At 45.5% G+C, this 19,291-nt stretch overlaps 1 protein-coding gene across 1 annotated transcript in view; it reads left to right on the top strand.

Moving 5' to 3' along the window:
- The first annotated feature begins 1,516 nt into the window (after nucleotides 1-1,516).
- The window catches only part of LOC126237545 (cytochrome P450 9e2-like), a 95,951-nt gene continuing 78,176 nt past the window's right edge, over nucleotides 1,517-19,291 (top strand). Inside the window, exons 1-3 of the mRNA XM_049947731.1 lie at nucleotides 1,517-1,555; nucleotides 1,730-1,904; nucleotides 9,149-9,280. Of these exons, the coding sequence (XP_049803688.1) occupies nucleotides 1,517-1,555; nucleotides 1,730-1,904; nucleotides 9,149-9,280 (346 nt within the window). The remainder of the gene's footprint in view (nucleotides 1,556-1,729; nucleotides 1,905-9,148; nucleotides 9,281-19,291) is intronic.

The raw sequence follows: 19,291 nt of genomic DNA, 5'->3' as shown, positions 1-19,291 counted from the left end.
TTGTCGGATTTGGTGTGTTAACGAATTCGTTGCTTGTAGTGTAACGGCCTAATACCTGAAATAAGTTTTGATCTTTGGAGACTTTGATATTATTGCCTATGATCTTGAGAGGCGGTATCTGTGTACTGTAGAGCATCTTTGCTATTGTTTGGCCAACCTTGTAGAATTTTACATAGGATTGCATTTCATGGGCTTTTATTTAAATGATCATTTTAGTATGTAAAATTGCCACGGTTTCACCGTAAGAATTTTCTTAGAAGTTAAAATCAAGTTAATATTTTAACTGTTAGTGTTTTGTAACATTTACATCCCTCGTACAGGGGGTGCATAGCTTGTGTGCTTGTGTAAATTGTCAAAACTCTTAAAGTTATCTGGTATGTTGCAGATTTGCACGACTGTAGTCTTTCAGAGGCTGTTATGAGCGGTCGTAAGTACGGCCGTGTCAAAAGGGAGCGGCAAGGTTCTCTGCCAGAAAGTTCATACAGTCAAAACTTGGTTCTTTCTGCCTCTGAATAAATTGTAACTTTGATATTAAGAGGGTGCTTTCTGACTATAATTTTAAATCTGTTTCTTTTAAAAAATGCTTTTAGGCACTATTAAAGTGAATAAATTACCCATTTGTTAAAAGGAACTTTGTTATCATTTCATCAGTTAGTCCCTGGCAGCTACTTCCATGCTTACATAGTGTGATTAAATGTGTTAATGTTCCTGATGAATCGCTAGTAAATAAAATAAGTTGTTAAGAATATTCTTTGAAAATAAATGATGGTTCATTGGGCTATTTGAATCGGTATCCCATGGCTCTTGTCACCTGATTGTATTTATCTGCGATCGAATCCGTACGAAAGCTTTCGTAAATTTGGCGGTCGAGTCAGGGATCGCACCACCTAACGAGCGATAGGAGTCACCTGACCCGAACGCCAGCCGAACGTGGTTGTTGTTGTTTTGGCTGAAGAGCCGTTTTACTAGAGGAGGCCGAAATGCACGCGTTTTAGCTCACGCAGGCTGGCGTGAAGAGGGAAGAACTACACTGACGTGAGGTCTGGAACATGACGAGGAATGAGAATTCAGAAAGCGGACGTAATTAGTTTGATACTTAACTTTAATCCATTAATGATGAACGTCGCTCTTGACGATACATGATTCACAATATTATCTGTTCAGAATACATTCTTGAAAAATAGGGCGCCTTGCTAGGTCGTAGCAAATGACGTAGCTGAAGGCTATGCTAAACTGTCGTCTCTGCAAATGAGAGCGTATGTAGACGGTGAACCATCGCTAGCAAAGTCGGCTGTACAACTGGGGCGAGTGCTACGGAGTCTCTTTAGACTAGACCTGCCGTGTGGCGGCGCTCGGTCTGCAATCACTGATAGTGGCGACACACGGGTCCGACGTATACTAACGGACCGCGGCCGATTTAAAGGCTACCACCCAGCAAGTGTGGTGTCTGGCGGTGACACCAGAGCTGTGAGGTTCTTATTCCAGTTCCTCGTAATGCCAAGTGTTTATCCGCTGTATGTTGCAGGTGGGCGGCCTGGAGATGGTGGTGGCCCTGGTGGTGGTGTCGGCGGCGCTGGTGGGCTGCCTGTGGTGCGTGGTGCGGCGGCGGCTGGCGCTGCGCCGCTGGGGCGTGCCGGCGGCTGCCGGTGGCGGCTCCCCGCTGGGGCACCTCTGGCCGCTGGTGGCGGGCGCCGCCTCGGCGCACGCGCTGCTGCGCCGCCTGTACGAGAATACACGAGGACTGCCGTGCGCCGGCGTGTTCGCCGGGCCCTGCACCGCCGTGCTGCTGCTCAGGGACACCCAGCTGGTGCGACACGTCACCGTGCGGGCGTTCGCCGACTTCTGCGACCACCACGCCGTCAGCGGCGACCCGCTACTCGCCGGCAGCCTCATGTTCCTCCGAGGTGCTGCCACCTTTCTCACCCGAACACAAAATCATAACACTGTTACTACTAACAGAAACTACTATTTTTTAAAAAAAAAATAAGGAGAGCGTTAAAACCCAAGGCACTGGCAGATTTGTTTTTCTTTTTCCCACTTTCTGTAAAAATGCGAGTGGAACAGTACTGTTTGTGTGACATTTTATAAATTGGCGTATTATGCTGCTATAAGCCTCCATAGATGAGCGGTCAGCGTAGATGGCTGCCAGGTGGAGGATTGGGTTGGTTGGGTTGTTTGGGGGAAGAGACCAAACAGCGAGGTCATCGGTCTCATCGGATTAGGGAAGGAAGTCGGCCGTGCCCGTTCAAAGGAACCATCCCGGCATTTGCCTGGACCGATTTAGGAAAATCACGGAAAACCTAAATCAGGATGGCCGGACGCCGGATTGAACCGTCGTTCTCCCGAATGCGAGTCCAGTGTGCCAACCACTTTGCCACCTCGCTCCCAGGTGGAGGATCCAGGTTCCAGACTACTAATACAAGGATCAGACTTCAAAACAGCAATCAAATCAACAAAAATGGATAGATAACATCCCTTCGAAATTTCTAAAATCATTAGACCAAACGATTATTTAGGTTGGTGTGTAGAGTATATATGATTGGATACGTACCACCAGAATTTTGGAAACAGTAGGGTCCGAATAGAGCACGGGCAGGTAAGCGTGACAACTATCACACAGTTAGCTTAATAGCTCATGCATTCGGATTTACTAACAATAATGTACAGAAGAGTGCAAACGAAAACCGAAGATCTGTTCGGTGACAGTGTAACACCCCCGGGAGTACAAATGGGGGTGGAGGACCCTTAAAGTGTTTCTCGTTTCTGCTTTTCTTGACCGTGCGCCCTGTCCACACCACGTACCTGGTAATCCCGCGGCGGTCGTACTGTTCTGCTCCACACTGCTGCTGGCTTGCCTGAAATTATCTATCTAAATATGCACGAGTTTAGGGGAGCCATTCCACGTTAAAACACAACACTGTTCTACGTCTGGTATGAACAACTACACTCCTGGAAATGGAAAGAAGAACACATTGACACCGGTGTGTCAGACCCACCATACTTGCTCCGGACTCTGCGAGAGGGCTGTACAAGCAATGATCACACGCACGGCACAGTGGACACACCAGGACCCGCGGTGTTGGCCGTCGAATGGCGCTAGCTGCGCAGCATTTGTGCACCGCCGCCGTCAGTGTCAGCCAGTTTGCCGTGGCATACGGAGCTCCATCGCAGTCTTTAACACTGGTAGCATGCCGCGACAGCGTGGACGTGAACCGTATGTGCAGTTGACGGACTTTGAGCGAGGGCGTATAGTGGGCATGCGGGAGGCCGGGTGGACGTACCGCCGAATTGCTCAACACGTGGGGCGTGAGGTCTCCACAGTACATCGATGTTGTCGCCAGTGGTCGGCGGAAGGTGCACGTGCCCGTCGACCTGGGACCGGACCGCAGCGACGCACGGATGCACGCCAAGACCGTAGGATCCTACGCAGTGCCGTAGGGGACCGCACCGCCACTTCCCAGCAAATTAGGGACACTGTTGCTCCTGGGGTATCGGCGAGGACCATTCGCAACCGTCTCCATGAAGCTGGGCTACGGTCCCGCACACCGTTAGGCCGTCTTCCGCTCACGCCCCAACATCGTGCAGCCCGCCTCCAGTGGTGTCGCGACAGGCGTGAATGGAGGGACGAATGGAGACGTGTCGCCTTCAGCGATGAGAGTCGCTTCTGCCTTGGTGCCAATGATGGTCGTATACGTGTTTGGCGCCGTGCAGGTGAGCGCCACAATCAGGACTGCATACGACCGAGGCACACAGGGCCAACACCCGGCATCATGGTGTGGGGAGCGATCTCCTACACTGGCCGTACACCACTGGTGATCGTCGAGGGGACACTGAATAGTGCACGGTACATCCAAACCGTCATCGAACCCATCGTTCTACCATTCCTAGACCGGCAAGGGAACTTGCTGTTCCAACAGGACAGTGCACGTCCGCATGTATCCCGTGCCACCCAACGTGCTCTAGAAGGTGTAAGTCAACTACCCTGACCAGCAAGATCTCCGGATCTGTCCCCCATTGAGCATGTTTGCGACTGGATGAAGCGTCGTCTCACGCGGTCTGCACGTCCAGCACGAACGCTGGTCCAACTGAGGCGCCAGGTGGAAATGGCATGGCAAGCCGTTCCACAGGACTACATCCAGCATCTCTACGATCGTCTCCATGGGAGAATAGCAGCCTGCATTGCTGCGAAAGGTGGATATACACTGTACTAGTGCCGACATTGTGCATGCTCTGTTGCCTGTGTCTATGTGCCTGTGGTTCTGTCAGTGTGATCATGTGATGTATCTGACCCCAGAAATGTGTCAATAAAGTTTCCCCTTCCTGGGACAATGAATTCACGGTGTTCTTATTTCAATTTCCAGGAGTGTATATTCTGAGGCGATGAAGAAAGTCGCAGGTTGCACTGTTTACATTCTAATGCATAAATGTTTATCCCAATAACAATCTCGATGATTATCTGTCCACAATATCACACAAGACGAGCGTACGCATAACCGACACGAAGCGGGTGATTGTTGATGATGCGGAAGCCGAATGATCGAACGAAAGTTCTTACGCTCGTCACACATACAGATATCTGGTAATACTGCTCCTTGACACTAGTAATGACATAACACTCTTCGTAAAGTTAATTTTTCAGTTCTCAGTTCTCACTTGTACGAGCGTGCGCGTAACCGTCGCTGCGCGGCTGATTGTTGATAATGCGGAAACGCGATGATCGAACGCACGTCCTCACGCTCGCTGCAAGACACTGGCACTTGACTGCACTCTTTTACGGTAACTAATTTCTACTGATTCACATCAGTTCACTCTGGGAGACAGAACACGGCGCGGATGATCGATACAGTTCGGTACGACACGCAACGAGAGGATACACAAATACGTTATCAGCAGCACTGTTCATTTTTAAATCACTTCTTGACGCACTTTCCTCTGAATTATTTACTTATTTTATCACTTTACTGTAATAGCACTTATAGCAACACTTCAACTTCCATGCTACCGCCGCGCGGGACTAGCCGAGCGGTCTAGGGCTCTGCAGTCATGTACTGTGCGGCTGGTCCCGGCGGAGGTTCGAGTCCTCCGTCGGACATGGGTGTGTGTGTTTGTCCTCAGGATAATTTAGGTTGAGTAGTTGGTAAGCTTAGGGACCGAGGACCTTATCAGTTAAGTCCCATAAGATTGTACACACCTTTGAACATTTTTTTCCATGCTAACAATGCCTCTCACAGGCAGAGCTACACACTACACAACATAACAGTTCGGTGTCCCGCGCTCGACACCGACAGACGCGACTGCCCGCAAAGATACTCCACAACTAAGCCAGCGATATGACGATACGCTTACAACAGTTAGTTTTCCTTTAGGAAAGGTAAAGACATCAGACAGGCAGTTTTGGCCTTCCACTTGGTAATGGAAACAAGACTTAAGAAAATCAAAAAGCGTTCGTAGCATCTGTCGACCTAGAAAATCGTCCGACAATTATACATTAGAAATGCTGAGGAAAAAAGGGAGCTGTAAGGAAAGACAGACAACGCAGTACATGCCAGAAGAAAGAGACAAGAATAAGAATGGAATTAAAAAGGGGTGTAGTCTTTCGCCTGTACCGTTCAGTATCAACATCGAAGGGCACAAAAGTGGGATTAAAACTGAAGGTGGAAGGATATGAATGATAAAATCCGCATATGATTTTGCTGTCCTCACTGAAATTGAAGAGGAATTACAGGACCTCTTCAATGCAATGAACAGTCTAATGACTACAGAATGTGGACTGAGAGTAGATCGAATAAAGACGAAAGTAGTGAGAAGCAGCGGAAATGGGATTAGCGATGAACTTAAAATAAAAATTGCCGACCACGACGTCAAGGAATTCTACTTCGTTGGAAGCAAAAGAACACAAACCACGTGAAGCAAGGACGACGTGAAAGGTTGACTTTTTTTTGACTCGTCAGTCTTCTGACTGGTTTGATGCGGCACGCCGAGAATTCCTCTCCTGTGTCAACCTCTTCATCTATGAACACCACTTGCAACCTACATCCCCAACTATTTGCTGGACGTATTCCAATATCTGTCTTCGCCTACAGTTTTTGACCCTACAGCTCCTTCTAGTACCACGGAATTCATTCCCTAATGGCTTAACAGATGTTCTGTCATCCTGTCCCTTCTCTTTATAAGTGTTTTCTACATATTCCTTTCCTCTCCGATTCTGCGCCAAACCTCCTCATTCCTTACCTTATCAGTCCAACCCATTTTCAGCATTCGTCTGTAGCACCACATCTCAAATGCTTCGATTCTCTTCTGTTCCGGTTATCCCACAATCCATGTTTCACTACCATACAATGCTGTGCTCCAAACCTACATTTCCAGAAATTTCTTCCTCAAATTAAGGCCGATATTTGATAGTAGCAGACTCTTCTTGGCCAGAAATACCCTATTTGGAAATGCTAGTCTGCTCTTAATAGCCTCCTTGCTCCGTCCGTCGTTGATTATTTTGCTGCCTAGGTAGCAGAATTCCTTAACTTCATCTGCATCGTGACCATCAATGCTGATGTTAAGTTTCTCTCTGTTCTCATTTCTGCTACTTCTCATTACTTTCGTCTTTCTTTACTCTCAGTCCATATCCTGCAATCATTAAACTGTTCATTCCATTCATCAGATCATATAATTCTTCTTCACTTTCACTCACGATAGCAATGTCGTCAGCGAATCGTATCATTAATATCCTTTCACCTTGAATTTTCATTCCACTCCTGAACCTTTCTTTTATTTCTATCACTGCTTTTCGATGTACAGGTTGAACAGTAGGGGCGGAACACTACCTCCCCATCTTACATCCTATTTAATCTGAGCACTTCTTTCTCTGTCGTCCATTCTTTTTATTCCCTCTTGGCTGTTGTACATATTGTATATTACCTGTCTATCCCTATACCTTACCCCTATTTTTCTCAGAATTTTGAACATCTTGTACCATTTTACATTGTCGAACGCTTTTTCCAGGTCGACATATCCTACGAACGTATGTTGATTTTCTTTTTTTAAATTTTGCTTCTATTACCAACCGCAACGTCAGAATTGACTCTCTGGTGCCTTTCCCTTTCCTAAAACCAAACTGGGCTCGCCACCTAACGCATCCTCAATTTTCTTTCCCGTTCTGCTGTATATCATTCTTGTCAGCAACTTGGATGCATGAACTGTTAAGCTGATTATGCGATAATTCTCGCACTTGTCAGCCCATGCATTCTTCGGAGTAGGGTGGACAATATTTTTCCGAAGGTCAGATGGCATGTCACGAGACTCATTCATTCTACACACCAACGTGAATAGTCAAATGGTTCAAATGGCTCTGAGCACTATGGGACTTAACATCTGAGGTCATCAGTCCCCTAGAACTTAGAACTACTTAAACCTAACTAACCTAAGGACATCACACACATCCATGCCCGAGGCAGGATTCGAACGTAGTAGTCGCGCGGCTCCGGACTGAGCGCCTGAACCGCTAGACCACCGCGGCCGGCGTGAATAGTCGTTTAGTTGCCACTTCCCCCAGTGATTTTAGAAATTCTGATGGAATGTTACGTACCCCTTCTGCCTTATTTGAAAGTAAGTCCTCCAATGCTGTCTTTGATTCTGATTCAAGACTGGATCCCCTGTCGCTTCTAAATCGACTTCTGTTTCTTCTTCTATCACATCAGACAAATCTCCCCCTCATAAAGACCATCAATACACGCCTTCCCCCTATCTATTTCTGTTCTGCATTTAACAGCGGAATTTCACTAATCATCGTTGAGGTGGGTAGCGATCACACGCCCTTCTCTCTACTGCACACCACAAAGGTATAATTATATTGAGGGCTGGTGATTGTGGTGGCGCATGCGCACAAAACTAGTAGTGCACAATGCGAGCTGCTATCGTCTTGAAACACAGCATCACCACTGAGGGACAAACAGTGTACCAAGGGACGGATCTGGCCAGCCAAAATGGCTGCATAATCTTCGCAGGAATCCGACCTTGCAGAGTAAACATGGGACCCCCGGAATACCACGATGTGGCTGCCCGAATCACCACCGAACCCCCGCCATGCTTCACTCTTCTGACATTCAGTTCTGCAGTGACTTTGCAGATGTCGTCCTCTTATTTTTATTCGCAATCCTCTTCAATGACCGCCTATCACGACCACTCTACACACACTTTCGTCCACTTTTGTGACTTAGTGGATGATGCTTTTCCTCTTTCTCTTTATACGGTATAAATCGTCAATACTGCGCCTTCTGAAACACCGAACACTTCGTCTCCCTTGATTACGGAAGCATTCACCTTACGTGCACCAACAATTTTTTCACGTTCGAATTCGCTTAGATCCAACATAACCCACTCGCAACTACACTACTAGTGATACTTGTAACGTACTGTGGGCCTTTCACAAGTGCCGTTCGTGGCAAATACAACAGTGCAACCTGCAGCTTGGCTAGCACCTGCATTTACGTTCAAGCATCCATTTCTCGAGGTGTTCCTGCACTTTTGTCCAACGTCTGTGTAATGTATTACCGCGGGGACATCATCGGGAAAACTACGATGTTCGCAAATATTGATGAGTAATGTTACTTGCGCTTCTTTCCGAGCATCACGTGGTAATGACACGCTGCCATGTGCCTGTTTTGTGTCTGCAGTATCGGTCCTCAGCGTTCCACTTCTGCCCCTCCCTGCCCCCCCCACTCCCTCCTTTCCCAGCAACCCATCACTCCTCTGCCGTCGGCCGGGGTGGCGAGTGGTTCTAGGCGCTATAGTCTGGAACCGCGCGATTGCTACGGTCGCAGGTTCGAATCCTGCCTCGGGCATGGATGTGTGTGATGTCCATAGGTTAGTTAGGTTTAAGTAGTTCTAAGTTCTAGGGGACTGATGACCTCGGAAGTTAAGTCCCATAGTGCTCAGAGCTATTTGAACCATCCTCTGCCAATATTTTCCATGCAGCAGAAATGAGGGGAATGTTCGTGAAGGTCCCACAAAGTGCCTATAGGTAATGTGAATGACAGATTAAAACATGGAACATGAACGTCTAGGCCATGACACACCTTTGCCTTCCGTACTCAGTAACTTGGTTGAGACAGAGCACGCATTGTAGATGAAAACAACTTTTTTTTTTACTTTTCAGGTGAAAGTTGGCGCCGCATGAGAGCAACTCTAAGCCCAGCGTTCACATCTGGTCGAATAAAAGACATGATGGGACTCATGGCGCAAGTTTCTCGCAACATGGTGGACCACATAGACAGCATCATCAAAACAAGTAAGACAGAGCAACAATTGTAACTTCATAAAAGTACTTGCAACAATCTGTTAAAAAAATGAAAACTTCTCTAGCCACTTATTAAGTTTTGTAGTCATTAGCTTAAACATATTTCGGTGTGGCGGTCCAGAGTTTTTGTGCGTTAGCATAGCTCCTTACCAAATATCTCAACAATGCTCACGAATTAATCAGAAGAAGGCTTTGCAAGGTTTTTTTTGGGGGGGGGGGGAGGGGGGAATTACGTTTCCTTAGAAATTTTTCAGTGATTCTGAAACTGGTAAATGGTTTCGCCACAGATTTTTTTCACGTTAAAATATCCTCTTAAATTAGCCCATGCCATCCCTTATCATTTAGCTACAATATAGCAGGTCAGCAACTGGAAGCATTTAATTCCATAAATTATCTGGGAGTACGCATTAGGAGTGATTTAAAATGGAATGATCACATATAGTTGATCGTCGGTACAGCAGATGCCAGACTGAGATTCATTGGAAGAATCCTAAGGAAATGCAATCCGAAAACAAAGGAGGTAGGTTACAGTACGCTTGTTCGCCCACTGCTTGAATACCGCTCAGCAGTGTGGGATCCGTACCAGATATGGTTGATAGAAGAGATAGAGAAGATCCAACGGAGAGCAGCGCGCTTCGTTTCAGGATCATTTAGTAATCGCGAAAGCGTTAGGAGATGATAGATAAACTCCAGTGGAAGACTCTGCAGGAGCTCGGTACGGGCTTTTGTTGAAGTTTCGAGAACATACCTTCACCGAGGAGTCAAGCAGAATATATTGCTCCCTCCTACGTATATCTCGCGAAGAGACCATGAGAATAAAATCAGAGAGATTAGAGACCACACAGAGGCATACCGACAATCCTTCTTTCCACGAACAATACGAGACTGGAATAGAAGGGAGAACCGATAGAGGTACTCAAGGTACCCTCCGCCACACACCGTCAGGTGGCTTGCGGAGTATGGATGTAGATGTAGATATTATTCCAATATTCTTGATAGCAGTCACTGATTCCAGCGACAAATTTCCCATAGAACAGTCAAACGATGTTGTACACCAACTGTTCTCCCGTGACAGAACCTCCTGACTTCTGAACCCCCAGCCCCATCCAGCCACCTCATCAGAACCGTCCCGAGGTCACCCTGCTCCTCTGGCAGAACTGGCAAATCTAACGCCTCCCCTTCTCCCCGCCAACCTTCCCCCGCACAAAAACTACCAACTACAAACGTAATTAACAAATTTCAGTTTTGTAAGTAGGATTAATAAAACTGAAGCACAGCGATACCGACTGTCCAGCAGGATTTGATACAAGAACTACACGGGTTGCATGTTCAGCACAATTGAAAGCAAAGAATCGTAATATTTTCAATGCTTTGACGTGTTTCAGAGTTCTTACTAGAATAACAACAAAATACTTAACAAATACATTACTGGTCATTAAAATTGCTACACTACGAAGATGACGTGCTGCAGACGCGATATTTAACCGACAGGAAGAAGATGCTGTGATATGCAAATGATTAGCTCGTCAGAGCATTCACATAAGGTTGGCGCCGGCAGCGACACCTACAACGTGCTGACATGAGGAAAGTTTCCAACCGATTTCTCACACACAAACAGCAGTTGACAGGCGTTGCCTGGTGAAACGTTGTTCTGATGCCTCGTGTAAGAAGGAGAAATGCGCACCATCACGTTTCCGACTTTGATAAAGGTCGGATTGTAGCCTATCGCGATTGCGGTTTATGATATCGCGACATAGCTGCTCGCGTTGGTCGATATCCTGTTAGCAGAATATGGAATCGGTGGGTTCAGGAGGGTAATACGGAACGCCGTGCTGGATCCCAACGGCCTCGTATCACTTGCAGTCGAGATGACAGGCATCTTATCCGCATGGCTGTAACGGATCGTGCAGCCACGTCTCGATCCCTGAGTCAACAGATGGGGACGTTTGCAAGACAACAACCATCTGCACGAACAGTTCGACGACGTTTGCAGCAGCATGGACTATCAGCTCGGAGACCATGGCTGCGGTTACCCTTGACGCTACATCACAGACAGGAGCGCCTGCAATGGTGTACTCAACGACGAAACTGGGTGCACGAATGGCAAAACGTCATTTTTCGGATGAATCCTGGTTCTGTTTACAGCATCATCATGGTCGCCTCCGTGTTTGGCGACACCGCGGTGAACGCACATTGGAAGCGTGTATTCGTCATCGCCATACTGGCGTATCACCCGGCGTGATGGTATGGGGTGCCACTGGTTACACGTCTCGGACACGTCTTGTTCGCATTGACGGCACTTTGAACAGTGGACGTTACATTTCAGATGTGTTACGACCCGTGGCTCTACCCTTCATTCGATACCAGCGAAACCCTACATTTCAGCAGGATAATGCACGACCGCGTGTTGCAGGTTCTGTACGGCCTTTCTGGATACAGAAAATGTTCGACTGCTGCCCTGGCCAGCACATTCTCCAGATCTCTCACCAATTGAAAACGTCTTGTCAATGGTAGCCGAGCAACTGGCTCGTCACGATACGCCAGTCACTACTCTTGATGAACTGTGGTATCGTGTTGAAGCTGCATGGGCAGCTATACCGATACACGCCATCCAAGCTCTGTTTGACTCAATGCCCAGGCGTGTCAAGGCCGTTATTACGGCCAGACGTGGTTGTTCTGGGTACTGATTTTTCAGGATCTACGCACCCAAATTGCGTGAAAATGTAATCACATGTCAGTTCTAGTATAGTATATTTGTCCAATGAATACCCGTTTATTATCTGCATTTCTTCTTGGTGAAGCAATTTTAATGGCCAGTAGTGTAAGTAAGGCCCACTTCTACTGGACGTAGCCGGCCACGGTGGCCGAGCGCTTCTAGGCGCTTCAGTCCGGAACTGCGCTGCTGGTATGGTCGCAGGTTCGAATCCTGCCTCGGGCATGGATGTGTGTGATGTCCTTAGGTTAGTTAGGTTTAAGTAGTTCTAAGTCTAGGGGACTGATGACCTCAGATGTTAAATCCCATAGTGCTTAGAGCCATTTTCTACTGGACTTACCCCAGACGCTTCAACAATGCTGTCGATGACTAACGGCGGAGCATACGTGCGCTTCTATTTGCCTTCAACGTAGGTGAACAGAGTGTAGCTGTCTACAAGCACGATGCAACTCCTGGAATCTTATTAATCTGTCTCAGAAGGCTTATTCTTGGATTACTTTTTTTTTTTTTATTTATGCTGCAGACAGTACCATCCGAAACTTGAGCAGCTAAAGTACTTTTTGGAGAGGCAATTAAATTACGTGTCCCCTCCACCTTTTTTGTTTGCTTCATCCACTATCACCTCTTTCTGCAGTCCTCAGTCGGCGGGACTCGGCAAAAATCGGATGCCTTCGGCCAAACAGCACATTTGCTTCAGCTTCCGCTCATCGACCTTTGAGAATGTACAATGGACACTGATCAGACAAAACACTGTGACCACTGCCCACCGCGACGTTGGATGCCGCCTGGTGGCGTGACCCAGAAACAAAAGTATGCAAGCGGAGCAGACACAGAGGGGATCACCCTTGCGAAGGTATGGGCTGCAGAAGGGGGTTTCCGCTGAGATAAGCGACTTTCACAACGGACAGATCATTATTACGCAGAGCCTGTCAACGAGTATCTCGAAAACGGTGGTGTTGATCGAATGTTCACGTGCTACTGCCGTGAGCATCCACAGAAAGAGGTAGGAGGACAGTGAAATTACCACTAGGCACTAAATGGTTGGACATCCACGACTCTTCACAGAACGGGGGCGTTCGGATACTTGTCTTCTCGGTAATGTAGGACATATGGTGATCTGTGACAACTCTACCGAAAGGGCACGATACTGGTGCACGCACAAGTGTTTCGGAGCACACCGTTCATCGTACGTTGTTGAAGATGGACCTCCACTGCAGACGACCCGTACGTATTCACATGTTGACCAAGCGACATCGTCAATTACGATCGCGATGGGCTCGGGACCATCGGGATTCGACCGTCGGTCAATGGAAACATATTGGCTCTTCGGGTGAATCACATTTTTGCTATACTAGGTCGATGATCGTCTCCACAAACGCCGTCATCGAGGTGAACAACGGCACGAAACGTGCAGCGCGCCACGGACCCAGACTGGTGGGAGCAGAGAGCTATCGGAGACATTCTCCTGTGCTTGCATGCGACCTGTGGCAGTAATCGAAGACACGACGACAGCTGCGAACCACTTCCAGCCGTTCATGCTTGGTATCTTCCCCGACAGCGATGTCATCCCTCACGCGTCTCTGAGCCAGAACCGTGCTGCAGTGCTTTGAGGAGCATTATAGTGAGCTCACGTTGATACCTCAGCCACCAAATTCGCCTGACGTAAAACCTGTGGAATCCTTCTGGGTCGCCATCGGCTGCCATCACCGCGTACGCTAATTAGCGGCCCGTTATTTACGCGAATTACTTGACGTGTGCGTAGACATCTAATGCCACATACTTCCAAAAACCTACCAACAGACTGTTGGATCCCTGATACGTAGAATCAGTGATGTATTTCGTTCCAAATACGAACAGTCTAGCTATTAAACAAGTAGTCATAATGTTTTGGCTCACCAGTGAAGCGGCGTAGTACCAGTTCCATTGTTGAAAAAGAGCAAGCTTTGTAGATGGTATCTGGGTGGACAGAGCCCACTGTTGCTACAGAAACCATCGTAGCGATGGTTGTAGTTGTTCCTTCATACTGCTAAGTAGGTGAAATGACTCTGTGACAACAGTACGTATTTACAGTCGCGGACAGAGGGAAAGGTTTTTTGCGCGTAGGGAGAAGACTACAGCACCACAGATAGTAGGAAAACTCGCTTATCTCTCCCCGTTGATTCTTAAACCGTCTTCCTATCTTGATCATTTTCTGGGTCAGTTTTTGCGACCCCCTGTGCCTGCGGCCTTGGCGGAGACCCATCTCGCCACCTTCTGGGTACGGTGCAGTACATCATGCCAGAAACATCGCACCTGTCTTCGTGCCACAGCCTCTGGCACGCGCGGAACTGTCTTTAGTCAGTCACGTCTCTCTTTCCGCCTTAGACTGTATCACAGTGGTTCCCAGTCTATGTTTAATTAGCCCCTGAGGGGTAAAATGAGATTTTGTAAGCGGTAAAAACAAAAAGGGTGTGATTATGTTTCAATCATGAAACTACACTCATGCTCATAAATTAAGGATAATTGCAGAATGTGGTGCCACACAACGTGGCACTACGCAAAACTGGCACTAATAGCATAGGCACATAGGGAACACACACGACACACATCTGTAAGTCCACGGTATTGGCGATAAGTTGAGAAAACCGTGACGAAACACATGTGCTACAAAGCGCCACTGTTTCCTGCGCATGTACCCCGACATCAAAATGGGATATGATCACCACGAACATGTACACAGGCCGATCAACGGGTTGGCGTACTCTAAATCAGTTGGTCGAGCCTCCTATTCTTCCACCAGTGCCTGTCGGAGCTCCTGAAGTGTCGTAGGGGTTTGAAGACGTGCAGCGATTCGTCGACCAAGAGCATCCCAGACGTACCCGATGGGGTTTAGGTCTGGAGAACAGGCAGGCGACTCCTTTCGCCTCATATCTTTTGTTTCAAGGTACTCCTCCACGATGGCAGCTCGGCAGAGCCGTGCGCTATCATCCATCAGAAGGAAGGTGGCAGCTACTGCACCCCTGCAAAGGCGGACATACTGGTGAAAAACGACGTCCCAATACACCTGACCTGTTACAGTTCCTCTGTCAAAGTCATGCAGGGGTGTGCGTGCACCAATCACGATCCCACCCCACACCATCAAATCACGACCTTCATACAGGTCCCGTTCAAGGACATTAAGGAATTGATATCTGGTCCCTTGTTCACGCCAGATGGAAAGCCGGCAAGAATCAAATGGTTCAAATGGCTCTGAGCACTATGGGACTTAACTACTGAGGTCATCAGTCCCCTAGAACTTAGAACTACTTAAACCTAACTAACCTAAGGACATCACACACATCCATGCCCAAGGCAGGATTCGAACCTGCGACCGTAGTGGTCACGCGGTTCCAAACTGAAGCGCTTAGAACCGCACGGCCTCACCGGCCGGCCCGGCAAGAATCGCTGTTCAGACTATACCTGGACTCGTCCGTGAACATAACCTGGGACCACTCTTCCAATGACCACATACTGTGTTCTTGACACCAGGCTTTACGGGTTCTCCTGTGACAAGGGTCAGTGGAATGCACCTTGCATGGCTCCGGGCGAATGAACCGTGTCTGTTCAGTGGTCTGTAGACTGTGTGTCTGGAGACAGCTGTTCCAGTGGCTACGGTAAGCACAGGCGTCTAAAGCTAGCGAAATGAGGGATGCTCAACTACCGGACCTACCGATAGATGGCTCTAGCGCGTGCCGGCCAAATATCATATCATTGTTTATCCGCCATATCTGAATTTGGCGAAAAACGAAGTGTCAAAACACGGATGAAAATATTTTTCGTTCTGCGCCCTGATAAGTCTTTTATATTGGATGTTCTAGATATCTACGCATCAACATAATGAAGTGTTTCTAATCTAGTGAGAAAATACAGTGACAGTTCTGCTATGAAATTCCTAAATTCGAGTGTGTTTTGGAAGTTTGACAAGCTGACCTATAAATTGTTTACTATTAATTTTATGAGTGCTTTACTTATTTGCCCGTTTTAAAATACTATTTAAGATTCAATGGAGCTCAGCAAATTACCTTGGTTGCCAAAGCTTTTAACTACAGGTATAATTCGGAAAATCAAGTGTGGAAAACAGTGAAGACGTGTCTTGAAAAAAAGTTGACATCGTTTGCTTAGGCGTATCTTTACTGACAACAGAAATTACAACTGAATTATTAAAGTATTACTTAGTTATAAACGGAAAAACTGTTATTTTTCTTTATCTGAAGTGATGCATTACCGATCTGCATATATGCTGACACTGTAATTGCAACATTCACTTACGAATTTGGCTCTCTCTTTGATCAGAAATTGAAATGCCATGATTTTATTAACGCCTGTATATGATACGGTGTATTTTAACTGAGTGATAAGGTAGAAGCACCAGTTTTTGACAGTGCTTCAGTCTTTGATACGAGACAAGAAATACATTTAAATGAGACAAACACAAAGGCCAACGTTAAGGCTCCTCTTAAATGCATAACTTGTATCATTTGGAAGTTAAGTGTAGTAATAATATATTGGACTGATCCATGATGATGTAGGAAGTGAAGGAACTTGTTGAAAATAACATTGATCACAGCTGTTAATTTTAAGGTTGGGGTGTCTTAAAACTGTAATTTTCCGGTCTGACACCCAAATAATGACTGGTACCATGGTTTTGTTTTAAAATTGAATTCAAAACATGTCAGTGAGCAAAATTAATTGCACTATGAATTACAACCATGGAATTTTATTTGTGTGAATCTTGGCTCCAGTCTTTGACATGGTGTCAATCACTGGAATGACTGGTTGTCATGATATGGCCCAAGCAAAAAACAAACCTGAAAGCGAAAGCTGTAGAAGCTGGCCACACAGGCACCCCAATGGCTGCTACAATCTGTGTTAGACAAGAGTGACATTATATTGCAAATTTAGTGTAAAAAGTTCCATATTGTCTGAATTTGTCCTATACTGACAGGACATTCTAGTCCAGTCGATTTTCTTATCTGCAAAAGTACACTAGCCAATACCAGTGGTACAAAGGTAGTGCCAAATTACAAACTATCCAGTAACAACAGAAGTATTGCTGGACAATGTACAGTAAATAATATGTAATAACCTGAGACATTCAGAATTGGTTTGAAAAAACAGAACAGCATTTGGAAAGAGAGTAACATTTTAAAAATAACAAATGACACAAGTAGAGTTTTCAGTTCTTATGAAAGCTCGCTTACTTTTTCTTTTTTTTCTTCTTCCTCTCACTTCTCCATTCTCAAGGGAAAAATGTGATAAAATAAAAGTGCAAGAAAGTTGTGTACAACGTTGGAAATGATGAAAAAGAAAATCTCACTATGCTTTTAACAGCATATGCTACTGTAAAGCTTGCTCCCCCTAAGAACATGATTTTCTCCCATCTCTCTCTCTCCCTCCCTCCCTCCCTCCCTCCTCCATGTGAAGAGTATTCCTGTAATAATAGCTAATAGCATACCAAGAACATGAGGGTGTCACAGTGGGGATTTGTTTTCTGGTACAGACGTCTGATACAACTATTCCACAGCAAAACTTACTTTCAACAGGTGTGGTAGCAGTGCATTCCCATAGGATAACAGAATATTATGTCCTCCAGGAATCACATTGGGTACACCACTTACAGCATAAACTGTACAGCAACTACAATGTCTTGTGAGCAAGTAATGCCAGTCAGTATCTTTAATTTTAACATAAGTCTTGACTCCCTTAATTACCTGCTTATACATGTGCTTGTACTACAGGTTATTGGTAAAGCAAATACTTATTGAATAGGTCTTCACACTTTTAATACTTAGCAGAAATTCTGAAAAAAGTAAATTCTTTTATTACTGTATCACCTCTATGGTGAATTAAGAGGTACTAACTGGTTTCGCTGAACATTTAATAGAAGCCTTCTTTTTACCTGCTATTGATAAAGAGCCATTCCAAGTTCGGTACATTACAATCTCTCACATTTTTCATGAGGTTTGTTATTCTGTACACTAATATTTCTTCTTCTAAATGGTAAATAATGCATTCAGACATTGTCGGTATTAAAGGTAATTCATGAAATAAATTACATTTAAACCAGAAAATTAAAGGTTCCACATGACACATGAAAAGTACGTTGTTACACACATGTATGTACAGATTCCAAAATGTCTGTGAATTTGAGTTACAAACTTTTTTAAATAGAAATATGAAGATCACAATACTTTGGGTCTGCAATAACTCAAATGTAAAATACTTTAGTTCCCTATGGGAAGCTTTGTTCTTTACGTGACTCATGCAACTGCTTTCACTCTTAATGGAAAACTAAATGGTTTATGTTAAAGTTAACTTGCAAAAAGTGTAACCATTGTTACATAATTTCTGTGAAGTAAGATTCCTTAATGTTAATTCCTTCCTTTGTCATTGTAACTTGATAATTTCAGTTCCATATGGGACATATGACCTAAAAAAAAATGAAATGCTTTTATTACTATGACCAAACAAAATCTTTTTAACATGTAGTACACAGTTCAAATTAGCAAAAAGTGTAACTGTATAATTAAGGTAAATGTTGACGAAAATTAGGCATGTAACACGAATACTGAAATTTCCTAATCCGCAACTTGTGGTCGTGTGGTAGTGTTCTCGCTTCCCGCACCCGGGTTCAGTTCCCAGCGGGGTCAGGGATTTTCTCTGCCTCGTGATGACTGGGTGGTGTGTGATGTCCTTAGGTTAGTAAGGGGACTAATGACCATAGATGTTAAGTCCCATAGTGCTCAGAGCCATTTGAACCATTTCTTGAAATTTCCTAGATTTCCAAGTGTAACTGTAATCACTGTATTCAGTACTTTGTAGTGCTAGAAAGATAATTCTATATGATTATTTGCATTCTCTTCCCCTCCCCCCTCCCTCAACACAGGAAAATATAATAGAAAGACATGCTAGCAAAATTAAGAAAATTAGGTTTTGCCTGAATCAGGCCCCCTTATTCTAGAATGGTTCTAAAGTAATAAGAATGCTTACGATCAATTGGAACATTGTGTTCATTCTAAAAAGTATTAAAACAAGAATTGAGAGAGTAACAATTTTATTGCTCTTATGTTGCAGAGTATCCACAAACATTACTGTTTGAAACATAGGGTCACTGCATACTCCATTAGATCACACCCATTCTGTGATTAAACTGTTTTCTTAAAGTGAAAAATTCCAGTTAACATAGTTATTGAGGGAAATATTTTCTGACACTGAAAGCTATCTGTCAAATAAGTCTCAGAACTTTTTTTCATTAATTTCACACAAATCAC

Source organism: Schistocerca nitens, chromosome 2, assembly GCF_023898315.1.
Source record: "Schistocerca nitens isolate TAMUIC-IGC-003100 chromosome 2, iqSchNite1.1, whole genome shotgun sequence".
NCBI lineage: Eukaryota > Metazoa > Arthropoda > Insecta > Orthoptera > Acrididae > Schistocerca > Schistocerca nitens.
The sequence above is the reverse complement of the archived record's forward strand: the minus strand, read 5'-3'. Positions and strand labels throughout refer to the sequence as shown.